The 17891-nt window shown below is 37.6% G+C and overlaps 1 protein-coding gene across 1 annotated transcript in view; it reads right to left on the reverse strand.

Annotated features, from left to right (window-relative positions):
* MCTP1 (multiple C2 and transmembrane domain containing 1) overlaps positions 1-17891 on the reverse strand; it is a 219387-nt gene that overhangs the window by 26430 nt on the left and 175066 nt on the right. Inside the window, 1 exon segment of the mRNA XM_054283418.1 lies at positions 12223-12276. Coding sequence (XP_054139393.1) covers positions 12223-12276 — 54 coding nt within the window.

Below are 17891 nucleotides of genomic sequence, written 5' to 3' on the forward strand. Positions count from 1 at the left end.
CTTTCCCCTCCCCACCATGACTAATCTTATGGAGCAAAACACAAGGTTTGTCTTTTGCAGCACTGTGTTTTAATCTCATCCACACCACATTCAATTTTCCTTACAGTTACTACTTTCAATCAACACTTTAAAAACTCAGCCACCACTGAAGAGGTTTAAATAAGCATCTCAACCTGTAAAACAACTAAATGCCGTGAAGTATATGTAGTTTATGGTGGAGATAATTTAGTGTATATATTCAGAGTTTCAATTTTCTCTGAGAACATAAGAGTAGGATGAATTATTTGGGGGAAAAAAGGGCAGAAATAGAAGAAAATAAAGCTTTCCTAAGCACAAACACTTTTCAGTGTCCCAAAACCAGGTAATGTGTTCAGCATATCATAGTTTGTAAGCTTGTGTCAGAGCTCTGGCTATGCTCCTGCCTTGTGTCCTTGGATGTTTTTTGGGATACAACTCCAAACAGCGATATTGAGACCTGAAGAAAAGTATAATGCCTGGGTGTTATCAACATCTCTAAAGGGAAAGAACAACATTTCAGGAAGGTCAAGGTAGTATAGCAGTGTTGGAGTGCTCCCCATCCTTGACTAAGCCCCCTCCACCTATGATGGGAAAAGCAAAGTAGGATATTGTAAGAGCATGATTTTAACAGTGTTCTGCTGAAACTAAAGTTTTATCCTTGATTAAAAACATCCTTTCTAACTCCCCGGAAGCCATTATAGACATCATCCTCAAAATTACCTTTTTCAAAATGTTAAGGAACACTGAAATAAGAATATGGTGTAATATGTCACATACTGCAGATTCTTTTATTTTAGGGTTTTTTAAAAGGTAAAAATATTTTTTCTGAATGTTTTTCATGTTCAGATATGAAAAATTAATTACTCCAACCCTACACAATTATTATCTATATTTTATAACTACTCTGATTTGGTAATCTAGAAAAAAATCAATTTTTTTCATCAAACCTTGTATATTGTTCTACTTTTCCTTGCACTGTAATGCTGACCTGGCTTTTAATAGCCAATGGTATGTTTACAAACTCAGTAGATAGTGTTTATCTGCAGTGACAACTGAGGTCCTAATCAAAGCATTAATTTTGAATTGTGAAATTGGCTGAACTTTCCCTATATTATTCTCCCAGCAGGCTCCCAAGGAGGGTGCTGTCCTTTGACCACATTCAAAAATACACATTCAAAGATTTGTAAACAGATGTGATACTCACCAAATTCTTTTGGGGAGTTTCAACAGTGTGAAGTGCGGCTTTTCAATCTGATAGTTTTTGATTGGACCTTTTTGGCATTATGGTAGGTCTAAAAAGTCTAACTGACATCAGAGGAAAACATGGCCACAGACCAAACTGCTGTGGGACCTTTCAAAGGCAGCCAGTCTCAAAAACAAAGAAACTCCAATGTTCAATAAACAGACAACATTTCACTGGGGAAAAAAAAATCTTTAGCACTTTCAGGGAATGACATTTCTGTATTTATACATTAAGACTTCAAAATTCAGCATGAAGTTCCTTTTTCTAAAAACATCAAGGTGTTAAAATGCATTTTCTTCTGAGGTATATATCCTGAGGTAAATGAGTGAAAAGGATTACACAACGTAAGAACTGCTTGAAACAATTATTTAGTGACAAACTGACTCTTATTATATAATGTAGTTTTTGATACTGCAGCTTCAAGCACTCCCTGAACAGACTATAAAATTTTAATCTAAATAGAGTATACAGTAACCACAACTATTACTATGCAAACCATTCTTCTATCAAACGCAGGGGTGCGTATTATACTTCAGAAAAATAGCTGAGTAAACTGTTTCTTGATCTTCACTATATGCTGTGTATTGATCTAAAATATTCAGTCAGCATTAGTTCTTTGAGAGTGGGAAGGAAAGTAGTCCTATGAATACAGAAAATACAAAAGAAGATGTTTTGGTGTGAACATACGCACAAATTTCAAATTTGCTACAAATATAAAAAATCCAACTACAAATTAGCAGCAGGAAAGAATTTCCATCTACTCTTCTTCTCCTGTTGGTATCTAAATTTTTACTCAAACAGTAAGTAAAGGTCAACAAATGGCTTTTCCATAGTTAATTCTGATTTATAGATATTACCATGCATTAAAGGCATAGCAAGGCACTGGCTACATTGAGGGTAGAAGGAATTGTACCATTCTTTTGTGTAAAATACTAAAACACACATCTGCTGAGCAGTTGATCTTAAATTACTATTTCTGATTGCAAGAAAGCTTCAGATTAGCAATACTGTTCCGACTTATTCACTCTGCTAAAGACTAACCAAAAGCAATACTTTTTCAATAGAATTCTTTTCTCTCAGAGCTCTCTGTTACTCTGGCATTAAAGTATGTATGACATCATGTAAAGGAGTGGTATCCATTTTGATTTTCTAAAGCTGTTAGCCTTCAGAACAAAAGTAGTTTACTAGGATAATTCTGTAAATCTGTTTTTCCCATCCTGGACTTAGTTACCTTAGCACCTCAGCAGGCCAAGAAAATATAGAAAAGAGAAAGGAAATATGAGAAAGAGAAAGAAGAAAAAAACAATACTTAAATCTTTATTAGTAATTTTTCCTATATATATTTTTATATGTATTAAAATAATCCATATACATTTCTCAGCTCAATTACTTACAAATAACTTATCTGCAGAATCAAGGAAATCTCTCAGCTGTGGAAGTTTATTTTTCCATGTGCTATCATGAGATAAGCAGGTCTGTAATATTATATTTCCACTGACATAATTGTACATGAATTCTGATCTGATTTAGTATTACATGGTGCAAAAGGTGACACATTTTCTTTAATACAGCCCATTAGAAAAGGAAAGGAATTGCCAGTGTATGAAATCTAAAGAGTTTGATTGAAAGACTCTGGGACTTGGGGGTCAACTCAGTGGAAAAGTAACTTGCTCAACTACCCCAGGCACTGAGCACTGTGACAAGCAACCTTAATACCCTGGTGCATTTACTGAGACAATCAATAAAAACACTGCACTATCAGACTGCTACAGCTGTACATTAACCTACCATTTACCTCAACTTCTCCTGAACCAGTCAAACATGCATTTGCTGATCATGCAGATAAAACTGATACCTCACTAGTCCTTAAGTCACATTTAATAGCAAGTCAGAGTGCTAAAACAACCATTTATTGCTTTTCTATATGCCATAAATTCTAATTTTCAAATCTATCTAAATTGTACACAGAGGACTATATTCAAAGAACTACTGAGATGACGAAGCCAACTGCTCTGAAATTAATTTCTGGGAGATTTAGGGCACATTCCTACTTGAATGTTCAATCCACGCCTGTTACCCCAGCACACCTGCACCTGGGCTTTGGGGCCTCTCCCTGCCTCCTTGCCTTCTCCTGATGCAGGTCTCAGCATCATCATGTCCTTGCCTGCCTAAGGACTGGTCATTCCTGCTCCCTAGCTTGTGTGTGCTTATTTTTATATCTTATTTCTCCTACTCTTTCTCCCAGTTCCAGCTCTAGTTCCTGCAGACTCCTCAGCTCACAGCTTCTCCAACGGGGTTCATGGGTGGGCATTGGTACTCCTGCATGCAGCTCAACAGAAAAATCAGTAAATCCACACAAAAACCATTGCCCTCCTTGGCAACTGGTCCCAGTGCTTGACCTCTTATAAGTCCAGGCAGGAGCAGTCTGGACATGCTTCTTACTTTTGGAACTTTCCTAGTAGTTATCAGTAAATGCATAGTATTCCTACCACAGAAGAAAACAGAAACAGAACAAAGCAGTATGCAGTATGCACTATTTGTCCAAAATCTTTATGCTAAATTTGCCTCTTAATCTGCCAGCAGATTACATCTGAGTAGAGACAGACTCCACTCTGTACCATGTGGATGTGTCCTAGATGCTGCTGCACAACACCAACTTTTTAATTCCATACCACATTGCTCTAGGATGAATTTGGTTCTTGAATACTTCGGGCACAGGTGCTTCTTTCATTTTGTCAGGATTATATTTTGCCTAGATGATCTGTCCTGCAACTTTATCACTAATCCACACATCAACATAAAGTAAACAACATAAAATTTTCCACTGACACACAGATATTTCAAACTGCAAACAAAATGCATGTTGCATATTGTTTGCATAATCTTGCAGTTTATTTTCCCATATTCCTATATTTTCCTCCATAAAGCACAGCAAAGTCTGATCAACTGTCCTGGCAAATTTTTGTAGCTGAGGTTGCAATTTTCTTCAGAAGCCTATCTGTGAAGTCAAAGACAAACACCTAGCTTAAGCTGTGGAATTTCAGCTGTGTTGTAGCGCAACCTTCAGGACAAAATCTAAGTTGAAAACCCGGACTACAATCCAGCATCCACTTTGCACACAGTTGAGCACCCTCTTCTCCCACAGCATCACCTCTGCTGCTCATTCATTCTCATCCACATACACTGTGTCAACCTTGCTCCACTGGGAACTGAGTCCATGCAGCATTCACCTCACGCTAGCAAATCCTAACCATCACTTTTCTCTACAAGGCTTCCAAAGTTGTATTTACTGTAATGTCTTTGCATAGCTGAGTTTTGGAAGAGGTGGGCTACAGAGCTGGCTTCTATGATAAGCTCCTGGAAGCTTCTCCTGTGTTTGGCAGAGCCAATACCAGCCAGGATGAACCCAACACTGGCCATGGCTGAGCCCACCAGCAGTGACAGTAATGCCTCTGTGGTAAGGTAGTCAGGAAGGAAATAAAAAAAAGATATTGCACAAATGTTTTTGTGGCCAGGGGAAAATGAAATGAAAATATGTGAGAGGAATAGCTTTGCAGACATCAAAGTCAGTGGAGAAGGAAAGGGAGAAGGTGTTCCAGGAGCCAGAGCTGAGATTTCTCTGTAGCCCCAGATGAAGACCACGCTGAAGCAGCTGTGCCCCTGCAGCCCACGGAGATGCCACACCTGCAGCCTGGGAAGGAGACCCAGGCTGGAAAGGGTGCATGCCTGAGAGGAGGCTGTGATTCTGTGGGAAACCCATGCTGGAGCACGGTCCTGGCAGGGACCTGCAGACCCATGAAGAGAGGAGACCTTGCTGGAGCAGCCTTCCTGGTAGGACTTCTTAACCCTGCAAGGGACCCAGTCTGGAGGAGCCTGTGCCTAAAGGAATGTACTCTGCAGAAGAGTGACCAATATTGCAGCAATCTGTGGAGAATTGCTGCCTACGGGATGGACTCAGGGTAGAGAAATTTGTCAAGGACTGTCTCCTGTGGGTGGGACCCCATGCTGGATCAGGGAAAGGACTCTTCTTCCTGAGCAGTAGCAAGGACAACCTGTGATGACCTGACTGTAACCCCCATTCCCCATCTCCCTGCACTGTTGAAGTACTGGAAGTAGAGCTTTGGAAGGAGAGAAAAGTGGAGGTAGTTTTAAGATTTATTCTACTTCTCATTATTCTGCTCTGATTTTGGTAGCAATAAATTACATTAATATTCCCAAGTTGAATCTCTTTTCCTGTAATGGTAATTGGCGAGTTATCTCTCCTCCTCCTGACCTTAACCCATTGTTATATTTTCTTAATAATTAATTTTAATTTTAAAATATAACAAAGGGTTAATTTTCTTAACCCTTTGTTATATTTTCTTTCCCCTGTCCAGCTGCAGAGGGGAGTGATAGAACAGCTTTGGTGGGTGCCTGGCATCTAGCCACAGTCAACCCACCACACTTAGACCTTACATCTCTGCTTCCTGTGGGACTCAGAGGGTTTGTTGCGTATTATGGGCCCTACATATTGCTGTAGAAAATGCTCAAAAGGCATCTCTCCAAAGGTGTTTGGGGCTGTCCTTTGGAAGAATAAAAAAATGGAATTATGAATAAACCTGAAGAAATATTCAGGTGGCTGGCAAATCATGGCTTGCTTAGAGTTGCAAGGGATTCGTTCATGGTAGTAGTTTAAACAGAACTCAGATTTCATGATTCTATGGGAAACTACTTCAAAGAAATTCTGTTAGAGAATGAAGAATGGTGATTGTCCATTCTCGCCACTTTTGAAATCACATGGAGCTAAGGTATAAACTAACCTGCACACATACAAATTTTTCAAAGCAAACCCAGCAGTAAAGGGCTTTGGTTGTTTCCTTTCACACTTACTATTTCTCTTGCAAGTCATGGAGAAGACCATACAGATGTTTTTAATTAGACCCTAAAGTTACTTTTTGAGGACCTAGGTGAACAGCTTGGCCTCATAGAATTTAAATCTGCTTAGTTACATTAAGAAACAATATTAAGTGTAGAGGAAAAAGTATGTCCCATTCTTAAGCAGCTAACATAATTTAGACACATTCTTTATTTGATTTAATAATTTATTGAATTATACTTGGATTGCTTCATAAGGAACATCACCCACACTATATTGGTCACCATGTACAAGGGTAAATGTAATTCATTAAACAGTTTATAGAATGTCCTGGGGTAATCCATAATGTTAGTACATTTCACATCTTTCTGTGTCCAAAGCTTGTTCTCTTATCTTTAAGACCCTTCAAACGAGGACCTTGTGTGTGGGGAGTGCTTTAGGAACGTTCTTAAAACCCGCCTTTTGCCGTGACCTGTTTGCTTGTCGTTGCTCAGGCAGAGGTTTTGTTCCCCTTCTGGGTTCTCTTTTCGGTTGTTTGGGGTTTTTTCCCGTCTCCGAGAGGCTGCACTGGGGCGATTTCCAGGGGCTGTTTCAGTTTGGGCCGGGCCGTGCAGGCCGCACCCCGCAGCAGCGGCCGCGGCCGGCCCAGCCCGGCCCGGCCCCGAGCAGCACTCGGCCTCCCTGTCCTGCGCCTCCTGCCGCAAGGAAGGTGAAGTCCCTGCCCGGGTTCTGGCCCCTCGACCCAGAGAATACCAGCTGTCGGGGAGATGAGCAGAGCCGGGAGGGGGCAGGAGGAAAGCTGACACCGCCTTTCGCTTTGTCCTTCGAACCGTGCATTCGACTGCAGAGCACCACCTTGGAGGTGTTGGGATGTCCCCAACATTTTTGGGCCTCTCTTTATTCTCGAGATATAGCAATTTTGCTGTGATTTTTTGCCTGTTGCTGTTACTCTTGTTAGTAAACTGCTGTTTTTTTTCACTTATCTCTACTTTCCTTCATTCCTTAGTGGTGGTAAGGGACTGGTTAAACCTATAAAGGAGACAGCTCATTCCAGAGTATTCTTTAAATTGTCTCAAACCAAGACACAGACCCATGGTCCCCCTGTGACTACCCCTCCTCAAATGCTGAACTTCAGATATTAGTCTTAGATTCTGATCTCATTAATTCTTATTTTACTTTACTGTTTTTGATAGCATTTCAAGACTGCACCAGGACAAAGAAACCTGATCTCATTAAAACGAAACCTCTCAGAAGGCTGTCCAAGTACCTGTTTTCAAAGATGTGTACGTTAATGATGAAGACTATATGATGTCCCACTACAAGGCAGGATGAAAACTGCTTTTTTGTGAAACTTTCTATGCAAAGGCTCCACAGGATCTAAGGTATATCCAAGCAAAAGTAACTTCATGGCTGCGACTTGGGGGTGATCCAATGATCAAAACCAGGTGATAGTCCAGAGCACAGGCTGAAGCAATCTACACTATCAACCCATACATTATGTACAACTGTTATTAAAACTACATACCCCTTATCAACATCTCTCCATGAATAACTAAACTAAGCTGAAACCAAACTGTACTGAGAAGTATGACTTCTGCAGCCATGTACTGGAGATTGCCCTGTTGTAGAGATTTTTTGTAAGTAGACACAGTTTTATAAGCTAAGCTTTGAAAGGATAACAGATTCATACATAGCTACAGTTTTCACTGGAAGCTGCTGTTGACTTTTTATTTACAGTTAGTATTTAGATGCTATGTTCATGTAGAACATAATGGTAGAATCAAGCTGTTGGTGGACCAATAGATTTACTTGTTCTGAAATTTTAACTCCAGTCTCTCTGTATCATTTCCCCACCATTTATTTTATAGAAAATAACTGCCACTGTAATAGATTACAATCTTCTCTTTTATAGAATATAAAAATGTAGGTTACATCAGAGCTATCTTTCTTCCTCCTCACGACCTCCTCTCAGTAAAAATGCAGGGCATGCTTCTGAGACAGGATACTGTCTTGGCTTGAGAACAGTTGACACCTCTCAGCAGCAATTATTAGAAGCTTTAAAATACATTTAATTTTGATTCAACGATAATTCATTACAAAAGCTTTTAGTTATCTTGAAGTGCAATTTCATTGACTGAGAACTGCAAATAATTTTTCGAAGAATGAAAGGATAAAGAATAACCAAAACCGCAAATGTTTTGAATATTTTTTCATAATAAAATGTTAAGATGAAGGTAAAACAAAAGTGTTCATAATGTGCATTTTCCTCTCTTTATGCCTGCAGTGGCAGCAGTTTTCAGTGGCCTAATTCTGTGGTGTGCTGAGGGCTTCCAGCAAAAGGTTGACCTGAGCAATCTTCGAGATTATCTGAAATCTTAGCTGGAGTTTGTTAAAAGAATAAAGCTATGTGAAAAGCATATATAAAATTCTTAAAAACTAAATCCTATATACACAGACAAATTCTAGATACATAGATTATCCATATTGACTGCTACATTATTATAACATAACTGCACAAAAATCCTTTTGATAGCTTATTGATAACTTGACTTCATGTAATTTAACTGACTCATATTTGCTAAGGCATTATATAAGCCTGTGTTTGGGAAGGAGCCAAAAGAAAAAAAAAGGAAAGAGAAATCAGATTAAATTCTAAATCTGTGGTTAGCATAGGTTTAGCAAATATTACAGAACATATAGAATGCAAAATCCAAAGCTATTTCTTGAAAAATCTAGTATTAAATGCCTGAGCCAAACAAACAAGATCTTTTAAAATTCCTAAATACCTAACAGGACAATGAAGAAAAATCATGAGAAAAGTGTTCCACTGCTAAGCACCACTTTGTAACCAATACAAGTAGTATACCTGCTGTTTTAGTTCATTATTCGTATTGCAAGTGAAGATGAAAGTTAAAATTCTCCAGTAAAAAAACACATCACATGGCCTTAAATTAACAGTCCTGTCTTGACTGCAGCAGAGGGTGAAAAAAGTTACTAAAATGCAGGACATTAGAATGAGACATGGTAGTGAAAATCTATCTTGTCAGACTGCTCTCAGTATTACACACCATTACTAATAAAATGCATTACATTAACTAATTTAATATATTTTGGCATTCATCATCCTCCGTTTACTACTTCTATAACTGCAGTTTGGGGACATCGAGCCATGTCTGTCCATGACATAACCTACATCAGGGCATGTCCACACCGAGGTCGTCATGTAGCAAGTCACTGATACCCAAATCAGCTCTAAAGAAAGGCACTTTTCATAATCACCCAACAATCTGATAAGACAAAACATATGGACAGGTTTAGGTAAAGCCTGCAAGGAGCCTTTACTAAATGGAAAACAGGTGCTCCAGTTCCATGCCATGTAATACCCTATTGATCATAAAGTCCAAAGGTTACAGGACTAATAGCTTCCTTGTGGTAATCAGGGAGCAAAGACACTGGCCATGGTCAAACGGCTGGGGCATATTTTACATATTTGCAACATATGCTTCAGTTTTAATGAAAATAAGGGTTTGGCACATTTATGAATCTTGTAACTTTCTTTGCATAACAAGACCAATTTTCCTGAGTTTTCTATTATACCACATGAAAAAAAACAGAGAAATAATAAAAGCCAAAGGCCACTACCAGCTGGTGTTACAAAACGTGCATTTGTTTTCTCACAAAAATTCCTTTAGCATACAGCTTTAAGAAAACACACACAAACTAAACACAAAACTGCACACCTCCATTTAGTCAAAAGATGTAAGAGGAACAGCAGGAGTTAAGAGAGTATGTCTAGTGCACCAGAAAGGAAAACCAGCTTGTAACAACAAACAAATTAATCCTAACCATGTGCTTACTATTTAACCTAGTGCAAAATAACGCCCACTGCAAACATCTTGAATAAACAGAGTAGTCTATACATGCTTGTTCTAAAAAGTGCAGGGGTTTTTTTCCAATTCAAACAGCATATTTAATCTTGAGAGCTCAAAACATTTGCAATAATGAAGACAGCTTTGAATTCATGAAAATCAACCTTAACACCTTCTCTATAAAAAAACAGCTCTTAAATATTCAATAAAAGGGCTCACTGAATGCACAGTAATGTCAGTACTCACTTTAATTCAACCTTGGTAACTAGATCTAAAAAAATGTTTGAACTCTGGTGTCAGTTTGAGAAAGCTGAATATTAGATCATAACGTTGAAACCTAGAGTGATATTTCTAATTAGGGGTGTTTGCTCAGAGACTCACCAGAGAACTGGGGGGAAGGAGGGGCTGACCTCTACCTTCCTCTTCTCTTTTAAAGGAGTTTGTTTAGCAATTTCCAAAACCCACTAAGCAGTAACTACACAGGCTGGTTTAATCTACAAGCAGTCAAGTACTATTCTTTGTGAACTAATCACTGTGGTTAAAATATCCAGGAATACGCACACTACTGGCATGACACATTTGCACCAGATCTAATAATAAAGCAGAAACAAACAGGAGAAAATGGCCTCAAATGAATGGTGAATCAGTGTCTATCAGAAAACAAATGATGACTCAAAGCTAGCATATTGAGATAAAATTCAAGCCCTCCATAACTACATGATGGACTTTTACAATCAATCATATATTTTATTGCTAGAAATGGATGCTCACATCATTTAACATCAAAAAACATCCCATATGTGTTTTGTAAAAGATTTTGGTAGTACAGTGTTATGAGATTATGTAGCTAACAATTTAGGTGACGTACAGAAGAATTTCTCATATAAACTGTAAAGTGTTTGACCTGGCAAGGGAACAAGGAAATACTCTTATTTTTTTATCACCTCTTACATCTTAGGTGTTAGCTCACAGAAAAATAATCATTGAGGGAATTAACTAATTATAGTGAATTTTCTGACATTTCAAATGCTGCTTCCAGCATATGAATTCTTACAGGGGTGTATAAATGTACATCTCAGCCAGAAAAAAAAGGTCAAGAGCATAAATTAAGATCACTGTTTCTCTCCTCTCAGAAAAAAAAATATGCTATATTACAACAGAAGTGGGGGAACATCTGTGAAGGTCAAAATAATCTGAATTTTAATACAGAGTTGTTTTAAAACTATCTATATTCTTCCTTTTTATTTTCTTCCAGAAATATAACGCTTCTGATAGGAAAATACCAGCAAGTATTGGACTGTCTTCACTCATCTCATCAGAAAGCCATCCTGCCAGTGCTAGCCATTGCTTCAGTGGTGCAAGGTCATTCAGATTTATTTTCTTTGGTTTTTCCCTCTCTCTGGGGGACAACCAATCCAAGAAGCCCCATGGCTTGGCTCAATGCTATGTGGAAATGAGTTATTTACTGTGGTTGCAATCCTCAACCTAGCTGGCAGCATCTAAACTGAATCACATCCACTCAAACAGATGAATGATCTGCTGTGGTTTAGCAGCTTGCAGGGCCACAAAGCAAACTTCAAATCAAAGGGATATCTATGAGAATTGTGATTATTTAAATGTCATATTCCAAAACATTCTTCTATCCAGCAATTCTTTGAAAATTTTAGATGCCGATATTCCATCCTTAACCAGCATAGAGTTGCTATTTCCACACCATTTTCCCCCTGAAATGCAGCCCTATTTGTAGTACTAAAGACAGGAGGAATTTTTGTCCTTCAAAATCTGTTGTCTTCACAAGAACTATCAAGTTCCAGACTGGAAGAGATACTCTTGTTCCTAGCAGAAAAAAAAAATATTTGATCCAGCTCTGGACCAAGAAAAGAAAAAAAATAAAAAGGAAAAGGAAGAGAAAAAGCAAAAATAAGAAGAAGAAGAAAGAAAAAAGAAAAAAGAAGGAGAAAGGAGAAGAAGAAGAAGAAGAAGAAGAAGAAAAAGATGATGATGAAAAAGAAGAAGAAGAAGAAAAAAACAAAAACAGAAAAATAAAAAGAAAGCAGGATTTATAGTCCTCTAACCTTTCCCTCAACATGCTATACCTATTATTATAGGATGATAAACAACTCTGTCCAATTTTCTGGACTAAAACACATCAACTCTTTTTTTAACTGTCGGTAAAAACAGTGTCATGTCTAAATTCTCTGGTCCCCAGATACCCAAGTGCTAGGAAAGATAATTACCTTGTCATCTCTGTCATCCTCTTCTTCCTCGTCCTCTAGCATGTCCTCCACTACCTGCAGACAGAAACAGTAGTAGTTGTCATCATTTAAAAAGAAAGAGTTTTGTTCTGTCAATTCTAAGCCTTTTGTAGATGAAAACTTTATTAACATTTGAAATAAATGCACAGAGGGAAAATGTACAACTAGGAAAAAACACTTGATCTAGTGATTCAAATTTAGGAAAGTGTTATAACTTTAATTGACCTACATTGGGGAATTATATACTGAAAACCCTTCCTTTGCAAATGCTTGCTTGACAATTTAAGTATTTAAAAGGTAGTTCAAAATTCAGTATATGCCAGCTCTTACTAAAGGAATCCTTTGTCAGCTCCTCTGGTGCCCATGCAGCACACACATGCTCACTTCAAATTTATGGTTACCTACATAAAAGGTCAACACTTTTAACAGAATTTACAGTATTCACCAAGAGATTCTTGAAGAATACAAAGCCAGAAATAAATTCACAGTAGTTTATCTCCCTATCATGTTCAACAGTGATATACACCATATGCTCTATCAACATTAGCCCTCTGTTTCTTTAATAATAATTTTGTACAATCTGTGCATCTAACTTTATGCACATTAATTGCAAGCTGCACCTGCCACACGTCTGCATCTATGCATTTTTCCATGTATAGTTTTTCAGTCCAACACCATGAAATATAAAAACACATTAAATTCTTTCTACGAATATTAATAAATATTCATCATGCCATCAGCATGAAATAAACCACTAAGTTTAGTTTACAGAGAGATCAAATGATTTTCCAAAGATGGACCATGGCAGATTCAGACTTAAATATCTCTCTCTCTCAACACTGTGATCAATGACACTAACAGGAGGAGTCTCTGTTGATAGAAAGCAAGCTGTATCTCCTTATAACCAGAAAACAGTTTGCTTCTTTATATCTTTTATGTATATATATTTGTAAGTACCTATTAGGATACAAGAAAATCCATAATGAAGGTCAGCAAAGATCCAACCAGCCCAGTGTCTTATTATGGGTGCAAATATTTTATACTATGTATTATAAAGTATGCATAAAGAGGAAAAGTGGAGGTAAAACTCATAATTTTTGTGATCCAAGACAACACACCAAAATTAAACTTCATAGCCACCCCCTCAGACAATGCTGCAAGGGTGTTCACACATCCACGTAAAAGTACTTAAGGGATTTTATCGAAGAACTAAATTCAGGTAAAAGAATAACTGAAAAATAAAAGCACGTGAATCTTTCTACTTTCCCAAAGTTAGCTGTACCTTCAAAAAGGTCCCAATTAGCCATGTTACATGGGCCCATGCAACGAGTAAACAACATATGGTTTGATGTAACATGCCCATCTAGTAGAGCACTGTGCATACATGAAAGTCACCCACACAGTTCAAAACATTTGCAATTTCAGCTATTTCTCCTTGTTTGAACCCTGTCACAGAACCCTGTAACAACAGTAATTTGGAGGGGAACCTCCAGTTCTGCCTACTTGCTGCTCTGTCCTGGCGGTGTGAATGAGATAAAACTAGAAATGCAAAGAAACCATAAAGAGGAAGCATGTCCTAAAGCATGAGAAGGAAGCATGACTTGAGAAATGAAGGAATTACTCGAATTCTTCCATGCCCACAATAACAATTTTAGCAGGAGAAGCCTTACTGGAGCCTGACTGCAGCCTGCCACTAGCCTATTGGCCTTTTAGGCCAACTCTGCTTCATCTGTCAAAGAAGGGGGATCAAAGACAGTTTTGATCACAGGGAAATGTTGAGAGCATGTTACTGAAACAGATGTAGCTCCTGCTTAGTTCAATATACCTTTTACATCCCATTTAGAGGTGTCTGAGTGATCCAGTCTTCACTGACCATTGACCATTGGAAACAAAGGCATTTTCTGTTTCCCATGCACCTGCATCATCTTCTTGTTCCTCTCCTGATTGCTCATTGCTATATTCCCTGGGCTGTTCAAAGTCTTTGGGGAGCTGAGCTGTAAACTGCATCACTGGAGTAACTGAGTTCTTCAAAAAAACACATTCTCAAACCTTTAATGCAGCTGGTTCCTGTGACCCAGTTTACTGAGCAGCTTCACCAGCTCTACAAAGAAAATGGTAAACTGAGAAAGGAGGAGGAAAACAAGCTTTTAAGGGCTGCAGCAAGATGGAAACTCTCTTAGATCAGTTTTTCTGCAAAAAAGCACACATGCAAAACACCCACTTAGCTATACCATTAGTTGACTAAAGCCCTAGATACAAATCAGATCTGTTGACTCACACACTGCCTAATGCCCAGAGCTCACAAAGTCAGTAGGTCTCTTACTTTTCAACATTAACATTCCCTAGACACTTAAACATTTCTTTCATGTACATCCAAAAATTCCTTGTCTTGGGAAGACTGAATATCCTATTGAAGATGCCTATCTCACATTAGCATTCAAATTAGCATTGTGACAATTAGTTGAACTGGAAATCTCTAAAATTGTTGTAAATGAGGGCACCTCACAGAAATAACTTCATGACAATAATTCTAAATTATTCAGATAATAACACTTCGGATTCAGGTGCGGGGTTTTTTTCCCACATCTAAGGATCTCAGACTACTTTACAAGCTTCTGTAGAGAGGCAAAATGTTAACTTGTTCAAAGGGCATAAAAAGTCCTTTGAAATTACATGAAGTATTAGACTAAGCCTTGACTTCCATCTCCTCCATTCCATTTTTTGCTCTATTTGCTCCTTCTATGCTCTATTTCTAGTTTAGCCATGCTATCAGTTACCTTTAGATTTGGAGTACTGAATTGTTTGGAAAGAAAAACAGAATCCAATATTTGTCGCAAAATAAAATGCAATGAAAATGTGCCAATACCCAAGATGCATAAATAATTCTTTGAAGTTTATGAAACACAGCCCATGCTTTCACTTGTCTTGAAATTCAAAAGAAAGGGTTAAAAGAAAAAACCCCAACAACACACAACCATTAAGGAAATATGGATATGATAACACAATTCATTAAAGCACCAAAACAAGTGTTGGCCACAAATTAAAACAAGGAAATCAGATTCATCATAATCATATGACATATGAATCACTGGAACACTGAAGCCTTACAAAAGCTGTATACTGAAGTAAAGTCTAATCCAGAACAAAGCAAGGCAGTTCAAGAGAGGTATGGTAGATCTGAACACAGCTTCCAGTTTAACATTGTATTAAGAATACAATGTATGCAGTAGGAAAAAAAACCCACAATGGATTTTTTTATCCTTTGATTCTACCTCGTTTCTTTTCAAATAAAGTGCACATGCCACTCTGTTTGGAAGGAATACAGTAGTTATTTGGATCCTTATGTCAAGCATTATACATGGAGGAGGTATAAGGGAGGAAGGGACATGGTGGAGAAGGAGGGAGAGGAGAGAGAAGGTGGGCAATAAAACACATAAAGATAAAATGCAATGTTACATTTATTTTAATAACAATTCTGTGGCAAAAATCTTACATTGTACTTAGAACATTCACTCTAAATGATGCCTTCTGATAACTTGTTTGAAATCAAGTAGTATTAATCAAACTATGGAAGGGCACTAGGGAAATCAAGGATCTAATGTAAGCAGCTAAAAGTGACATGACCTTCTCTAACATCACTTGTCACAGACTTATATGCTGCATACTGGTAGAAGGTCTTGAAAGAAATTTCTTGGTACTGCCCCTTGAATGTAGTGAGAATACACATGACATTTTAAAAAAACCACACATAGATGGCCCCAAATACAACACATAAGCTACTTCACAGCCAAAGGTAAGGAGATGATGTTTAAATGCTGAAAAGTAAGTCCCTTCCTCTGCGATACATCCCTATTAAAAGCTTATAAATCAGAAGCAGCATGTAATCTAATTCCTATGTACTGCCATTATTCCTGATCCATTCCCAACATCTTCAAGAAACGCAGGCCAAAAATACCGTACAACTCATAATCCATATAAGATTGGAGAACCATTGCTCTGTCACAGCAGATGCCATAAACAAGGTCACCAGAAGGAAGCACAACCATCACATTTGCACAGCAAAGAAAATCTCAGCATCTGTGGGCTAACATGCAGTCTTCTGAGTAAACTGGCATTAAATAAAAATTGCATTTATTGTAATGATCTACTGACTAACAAAGAGGGTAGAATTGCTGAGAAAATAATTCACTTTGACTTCTAATCTCAACACCTGCAAAGCAGAGTTAGATTCTAGTTATTTACAGGCATGTTAAATCAAAGCCCTACAGCTGCAGAGGACTTAGAAATACCTCCTGAATCTAAAGAATCAGTGACAAAGTGATACACTGAAACTTAACACCACCTCTAATGAAAGGTCCTTCTCTCTTAGCATCAGCCTGCCATTTCTCACTGTGTGCAAAGCATCAATAATTGTCTCTGTTCCATGTTTTTCAGCTGACCAAAAAAAAAAACCTGCACATTAGATACTCTGATGTCTTTACATGTTAATAATAGCAGGTATTTGCTCTGCACTGAGATGTAATATAAAGAAAAGGGGAAAAAAAAGGGCACTAACTCTGCAGAAAGCCATGATGACTGTTACCTTAATACTTCAGTGCCCCTCATTAGAACTTCTCTAAATCTGCTTAGATCTTACTTGACATAGTCCTTCAAAGCTAGGTAGTTTCCAATAAAAACAATACCAAATATCTACATATGATTTCAAAATATCTGCGGACATTTGTATATTCATACATAAGTATTAAAACTATAAAAGAAATCAAAGTGAGGTTGAAATTTGGTTCCAAATTGCATCTAAATGCATTTTAGATGTGCAATAAAAGTAGTCAGAATTATCCTGTTCAGGACTGTTTGGATTTCATATTGTCCTGACATGAAATGTACTGTAAGTTTGTGAACCATGCAACTCAGTGTACAGCTGTAAATGTAATATAAACTTATGCAATTTTTATGGATTAAGAAGGATGCATAAAACCACTTGGGCTTTTTCAGATAATTTCCTGGTACTTAATTTGAAGGGAGGATATCCATTGTCCACAAGCTCACTACAGCAGCAGTTATGTGCTCATCTTCACAATATGACATCTGCTTCTTTTATGGAATTGTCAAGAAGAAACTTTACGGAAGATAAATCTTCATAAAAATGTCCAACTTTTATACCACATTTTAAGGAAAATAAAAATCAAATTACCAGATTCTGATTTAGGAGTGCAGTGTATCTGTGTCCAACCAGATTTATACATTTTGAACTTAGAATAACTGAACTACTAGATGTGATAATTAGTGTGATAAGCTTCTCAGTAACATTGAATATATTGCAGTCCAGAAGACAGAAGAATAAAAACAAAAACATTAGTACTTTTCTACTAAATTACTTTCTATTTTTTACATTGGCACTCAAATTATTTCTTCTACCAGAATGCATTTTGTTAGCTTATTCTGGAAAGGGCTCATAATGTAATTTAGTCTGATTCTTAATAGGAAATGAGACTACTATGACTAGTAGTAGTCTAGGCCTTTTGATGCATGCTGCTGATTACACTGAGTTCTGTAATGTCAACAACAAATTTTTATTTACAGTATAATACATTTCTTGGGAACATGTTTCAGTTGTAAATACAGTTGATTATACAAGAACATGTAATCTTTTT

The sequence above is a fragment of the Melozone crissalis genome, unplaced genomic scaffold, assembly GCF_028551555.1.
Source record: "Melozone crissalis strain CALT ecotype California unplaced genomic scaffold, PUWL_Pcris_2 ptg000036l_1, whole genome shotgun sequence".
Taxonomy (NCBI): domain Eukaryota; kingdom Metazoa; phylum Chordata; class Aves; order Passeriformes; family Passerellidae; genus Melozone; species Melozone crissalis.